Here is a 6,140-nt window from a genome sequence, read left to right as displayed (position 1 = left end):
GGGTGATGGCCTAGGGAGGGGGTGGGGGGGAAAGAGCAGGGCAAGAGGGAAGGAACAGGGAAAGGGAAGGGGGAGCAAGGGGAGGAAGGAGGGAGCCGGGGGAGCGCGGACAAGGGGGAATGGGCTGGGAATGGGAAGGGAGGAGCCGTGGGAAAGGAGAAGGGGGATGAAGGGGAAGGCAGCGGGGGCAGAAGCAACGGCAAGGGGCGGTGGGGAAGGGGCACGGGGGGCGTCAGGGGCCGGGCAGGGGGAGCCGGGCCGAGGGAAGGGAAGGGCAGGGGCAGTCGGGGCGGGGCGGGGGGCGGGCGCGGGGCCGGGCCGGCGGAGCCGCCCCCCACACACGTGTGCGGGGCCGCCCCGCAGCCGCCCGGCGGGGCTTTATAAGGGGCGGCGGCGGCCGGAGCAGCCCCGCACCGCCGCCCCCAGCGCCCCCAACCATGAGCTACACCATGGAGCCCCTGGGCAACCCCTCGTACCGCCGGGTCACCGAGACCCGCGCCACCTACAGCCGCGCCAGCGCGTCCCCGTCCAGCGGCTTCCGCTCGCAGTCGTGGTCGAGGGGCTCGGGCAGCTCCGTGTCCTCGTCCTACAAGCGCCCCAACCTCGGCGGGCCGCGGGCCGCCTACGGCTCCACCGTGCTCAGCTCTGCCGAGAGCCTGGACGTGAGCCAGTCCTCGCTGCTCAACGGAGCGGCCGAGCTCAAGCTGAGCCGCTCCAACGAGAAGGAGCAGCTGCAGGGACTCAACGACCGCTTCGCCGGCTACATCGAGAAGGTGCATTACCTGGAGCAGCAGAACAAGGAGATCGAGGCGGAGCTGGCGGCGCTGCGGCAGAAACACGCCGGGCGGGCGCAGCTCAGCGACGCCTACGAGCAGGAGCTGCGGGAGCTGCGCGGGGCGCTCGAGCAGGTGAGCCACGAGAAGGCGCAGATCCAGCTGGACTCGGAGCACATCGAGGAGGACATCCAGCGCCTGCGGGAGCGCTTCGAGGATGAGGCGAGGCTGCGAGACGAGACGGAGGCGACGATCCGCGCCCTGCGCAAGGAGATGGAGGAGGCCTCGCTGATGCGGGCGGAGCTGGACAAGAAGGTGCAGTCGCTGCAGGACGAGGTGGCCTTCCTGAGGGGCAACCACGAGGAGGAGGTGGCCGAGCTGCTGGCGCAGCTCCAGGCGTCGCACGCCACCGTGGAGAGGAAGGACTACCTGAAGACCGACCTGACGACGGCGCTGAAGGAGATCCGCGCCCAGCTGGAGTGCCAGTCCGACCACAACATGCACCAGGCCGAGGAGTGGTTCAAGTGCCGCTATGCCAAGCTCACAGAGGCGGCCGAGCAGAACAAGGAGGCGATCCGTTCCGCCAAGGAGGAGATCGCCGAGTACCGCCGCCAGCTGCAGTCCAAGAGCATCGAGCTGGAGTCGGTGCGCGGCACCAAGGAGTCCCTGGAGCGGCAGCTCAGCGACATCGAGGAGCGCCACAACAACGACCTCACCACTTATCAGGTATCGGGGAGGGATGCGGGAGGTGCCCCGAGCCCGGGGGGGAGGGCTGCGGGAGGTGCCCGCCGCTCGGGGAGGGCTGCGGGAGGTGCCCGGTGCCCACCGCGCGGGGAGGGATGCGAGAGGAGCCCCGAACCCGGGGAGGAGGGATGCGGGAGGAGCCCGAAGCCCGGCAGAGAGGGATGCGGGAGGTGCCCGGTGCCCGCCGCTCGGGGAGGGATGCGGGAGGTGCCCGGTGCCCACCGCGCGGGGAGGGATGCGGGAGGAGCCCGAAGCCCGGCGGGGAGGGATGCGGGAGGTACCCGGCGCCGGTTCCGCGGCGAGGATGCGGGAGCGGGGGTGGAGGAAGGATGGTGGCAGCGGGTGGGTCCTGCTCAGCTCCCGGCCCTGCCTCCCAAAGCGGCGCGGGGAGTTTCTAAAAGTCCTTTTTGGCAACTTTTGCCGGCTCTGTCCCCGCGGGAGGCGGATGGCCGTGTCACAGAGGTTTTTGTGCCTCTCCCTTGCAGGACACGATTCACCAGCTGGAAAACGAGCTTAGAGGAACAAAGTGGGAAATGGCACGTCACTTGAGGGAATACCAGGACCTCCTCAATGTCAAGATGGCCCTGGATATTGAAATTGCTGCATACAGGTACAGTAGGACCACTGCAGACATGTCTGGAATATTAATAGCACTGCAGATGCTGCTGGCCTGGGAAGCTTTCCCACAGCTAAGAAATATCTGCCTGCAGTGAACACGAGTGAAATTAGAGCTTAACTAAATGATTGCAGCCGTTGTGCAGAGCAGCGAGAGCCCCGAAGGTCATTAGGGACCAGCTAATCAGTGGCAGAGCTCCCAGCAAGCCCCGTGGGCACAGGACAGCAGTGACTCAGTGCAGTGGCACCCGTGCCGCATTCTGTCCTTGGCTGCAAAACCAGAAGATACAGCAAAAGACGAGTTTATTTTTAATTCCTCTTCGCTTTGCATATGCCAAGCGAGCTGTCCTTGTCACTCGAATTCCCTTTTATCGCCGGGAAGAGACAGTGCTCTTGCTTGATCATGGTTTCGAGCAGGGAGTGCTGATCTGCCTGTCACAAACAGTTCTGCTTTTCTTGCTCAACTTTCCTTCAGAGGCCCCCGCTCTAATCCGGAGCCGAACGTTGCTTGCTGTTGCCATCACCTGGCAGGTTTTTTTAGTCTCTTTTGTGTCTCTTCAGAACTTTCCATCGGGAGAGCTGCTGATCTTTCTGGGTCACAGGCTTAGATGACAATCATGCATTTGAATAGAAGTAAAACAAACAAAAAATCTGTTTAAATTCCTGGGGTTGTTCAGACAGACACACAGACACCCTGGGCTCTGTAGCTGCTCTGCTGCCAAAGTGAGCTGAACCAGTCTCCAGTTTTTATATTCACACAAGAAAGGTGCCCAAATTACTGAGGTTTAACCAGCTCTGAATGGCTCAGCCACAACACTTGGGTCGGGTCTGTTGGCTGTGTCCAGTTCTGTTTGGCTCCTCATAATGCATCCTAGAAAATCAATTATTTAGCCCCTCTCTCTCCTGGTTCATGCCCCAATTAATGTTCTTGACCTTCAGGATGAGTTTCAGCTGATCACAGAAGGTGTTATGTTTGCACAATGGAAAAAGCTGTTTGCTGAGTGTGAGTTTTGCAAAGGAGCAGATTCAGGGGAAGCTGAACTGGGGCTGTGAGCAAGGACTGTGCTGGTCCCTTCCAGCAGATTCCATGAGCAAAGTTGTTCCATCCTGCTGACAGGGAGATCTTACAGAATCAGGAAAGGGTTTTGGTTGGAAGGGATCTTAAAGACCATCTTATTTCAACCCCCTACCACAACCTTCCACCAGACCAAGTTGCTCCAACTTGACCTTAAACACTTCTAGGGATGAGCAATCACAGTTCTTCCAATTTTTGTTGAGTTTTATGCTCATTTTCTTTTTGATTTTTTCCCTCCTGATTCCCTTAGGAAGCTGCTGGAGGGTGAAGAGACAAGATTCAGTGCCTTCTCTGGAAGCATTACTGGTCCCATATTCACACACAGACAACCATCTGTCACAATAGCATCCACCAAAATTCAGAAAACAAAAATTGAACCGCCAAAGCTGAAGGTCCAGCACAAGTTTGTAGAAGAAATCATTGAAGAGACGAAGGTGGAGGATGAAAAGTCTGAAATGGAAGATGCCCTGACAGCTGTTGCAGAAGAAATGGCAGCCAAGGCACAGCAGGAAGAGCAGGAGGAAGAAAAGGCAGAAGAAGCAGCTGCAGAGGAAGAAGCTGCTGCAGAAGAAGCAGCTGAGGAAGAAGAGAAGGAGGAAGAGGAAGCAGAGGAGGAAGAAGAAGCTGCAAAATCTGACGCAGCAGAAGAAGGTGGTTCTGAAAAAGAGGAAATCGAGGAAAAGGAAGAAGGGGAGGAGGCTGAGGAAGAGGAGGAAGCTGAGGCCAAGGGCAAAGCTGAAGAGGTGGCAGCAAAGGCAGAGAAGGTCAAAACACCTCCCTCAAAGTCCCCCCCTAAATCCCCCCCCAAATCCCCTGTAACAGAACCAGCCAAGGCCCCCCAGAAAGAAAAAGCTGCGGAAGCAGCGAAAGAACAGAAGGTGGAGAAAGTGGCCAAGGAGGAGGAGAAAGCAGCGTCTCCAGAGAAACCTGCAACACCAAAGGTAACCTCCCCCGAGAAGGCTGGGACCCCTGAGAAGGCTGGGACCCCCGAGAAGGTGGAGAAGGCAGTGGCCCTGGAGAAGCTGACGCCGGAGAAGCCACGAACTCCTGAGAAGCCGCGAACGCCCGAGAAGGCGCCGAGCCCTGAGAAGCTGCGAACGCCTGAGAAGGTGCCAAGCCCAGAGAAACCCCGTTCCCCAGAGAAACCCCATTCCCCAGAGAAACCTCGTTCCCCAGAGAAACCCCCCTCCCCTGCCAAAGATGCCAAGGCCGTGGTGGAGGAGACCATCACTGCCACCAAGGGAACCAAAGTCAGCGCCGAGGCCGAGAAGGAGGCCAGGAAAGAAGACATTGCGGTGAACGGGGAGGTGGAGGAGAAGAAGGAAGAGGAAGCCAAAGAGAAGGAGGAGGAAGACAAGGGAGTTGTCACCAATGGCCTTGATGTGAGTCCCATCGAGGACAAGGGGGAGAAGATTGTGGTGACCAAGAAGGTGGAGAAGATCACGGGGGAGGGCGGGGACAGCGGAACCGCGTTCGTCACCAAGTCGGTGACCGTCACGCAGAAGGTGGAGGAGCACGAGGAGAGCTTCGAGGAGAAGTTGGTGTCCACCAAGAAAGTGGAGAAAGTCACTTCACACGCCGTGGTAAAGGAGATTAAAGAGAGCGACTAAAAGCAACCATAGCTACAATTCCAACCAATTCCAGAGCTTGGGTGGGTGCAAAAGGTTAAGCCATACGACAGCTGCCAAATGCATGTGAGTGACGGCTTCAAAGCAGAACGGGTTCTCTCCTGGAGGCTCCAGACACACAGTATTTTCCTTTTTCGTGCAATATAGGGAAGGGGGGGGGAATGCATGCAGGCTCAAGATGTACTCCCTCCACAGAGCTTGGGGAAATCTACCAAAAAAAAAAAAATTAAAAAAAAAATTACTACTAATAGTGCATGAGATGAAATGTGCAGAGGAAGCTTTTCTGAATTTCCTGAGCTGTTGGAGGGACGTATCTGAGGGACGATTTAAGGTGTATTATGCAAAGAACCAACTGAGCCAAAACCAAGCAGGAAACAGTCATAGAATATTCATGAGAACCAGAACTCTCGTAGCCTTAAAAAAATAATAATAATGATTAAAAAAAAAAGCTACTTATAAATAATTATGTTTACCTCACTGGTGCAATTAGGGTGGACTTTTGCTCCTGGGAGAACCTCGTTGACATGCACAGTGCGCAACCTTTGGGTGTTTGATGTAAAACAGTCACAGCAGTTCTTGCTCAATAAAGGTCAATCCTGGAAACACGACTTTGTCTGGTGGCTTTTTCACCCTCTCAAATCCTTCCCTAAAACCTGGGGCTCTGTCCCGGATGGGAAGGCAGTTCATGGGTTGGAAAGTTTCTCAGGGCTTTGGTTTTTTATCCTTAGTGTCCTCTTTTGTCCAGGAGTTGGGCTTTGATGGTCCCTTCCAACTCAGGCTGTTTATTCCACGGTTTAGAAACTGGGTCTGATGAACAAATTTCCTGTAACACACCCCAAAGACTGGATTAAATAAATCCATAAAAACCATATCCCATGTTCTCCAGAGTAAAGAGGAACCCACTGAACTCTTCTGTCTGGCCTTGAGGTGCTTAGAGGGGTTGGAATTGCTTTGGCTTGGAAAGGGGAAGGTCTCTAAGCCATCAATCCAGCTTGGATTAAACCTAAAGGTCTTAAATTTGCTGCAAGGATCATTTTCCTCCTTGTCCACCAAAGCTGGGGCAGTTTCCAAGTAATTCCTTGGATTTTTTTCTCCTGTGTGAACCAGGGCTGGTTGTGGTGCCTTCTGTGACACCACTTGGTCACTGAACCAAAGATCCATCAAAGAGACTCAACCCAGACACTCTGAGGTCATCAAAAGGGGGTTGGTTTGGGTTGTTTTGCCTCCTTTTGCTTTTATTATATGGGAACATCCTCCTGGATTCCCTGGTTCAAATGATCAAACTACCTCTGGAACACAAAAGCC

General features: G+C 55.7%; 1 protein-coding gene across 1 annotated transcript; it reads left to right on the top strand.

The window, feature by feature from the left end:
* The first annotated feature begins 376 nt into the window (after positions 1-376).
* On the top strand, positions 377-5,443 carry NEFM (neurofilament medium chain). Its single transcript, XM_071579184.1, has 3 exons — positions 377-1,499; positions 2,003-2,127; positions 3,458-5,443. The coding sequence occupies exons 1-3, from the start codon at positions 438-440 to the stop codon at positions 4,815-4,817; spliced, it is 2,547 nt and encodes an 848-aa protein (XP_071435285.1). The 5' UTR covers positions 377-437; the 3' UTR covers positions 4,818-5,443.
* Positions 5,444-6,140: the final 697 nt, after the last annotated feature.

The sequence above is a fragment of the Pithys albifrons genome, chromosome 29 (genome assembly GCF_047495875.1).
Source record: "Pithys albifrons albifrons isolate INPA30051 chromosome 29, PitAlb_v1, whole genome shotgun sequence".
NCBI lineage: Eukaryota > Metazoa > Chordata > Aves > Passeriformes > Thamnophilidae > Pithys > Pithys albifrons.
The sequence above is the reverse complement of the archived record's forward strand: the minus strand, read 5'-3'. Positions and strand labels throughout refer to the sequence as shown.

Coding starts and splice junctions, on each gene's coding strand:
- NEFM (XM_071579184.1), top strand. CDS start 438: ATGAGCTACACCATGGAGCCCCTGGGCAACCCCTCGTACCGCCGGGTC. Junction 1,500..2,002: donor ACGACCTCACCACTTATCAG/GTATCGGGGAGG, acceptor TCTCCCTTGCAG/GACACGATTCACCAGCTGGA. Junction 2,128..3,457: donor ATTGAAATTGCTGCATACAG/GTACAGTAGGAC, acceptor TGATTCCCTTAG/GAAGCTGCTGGAGGGTGAAG.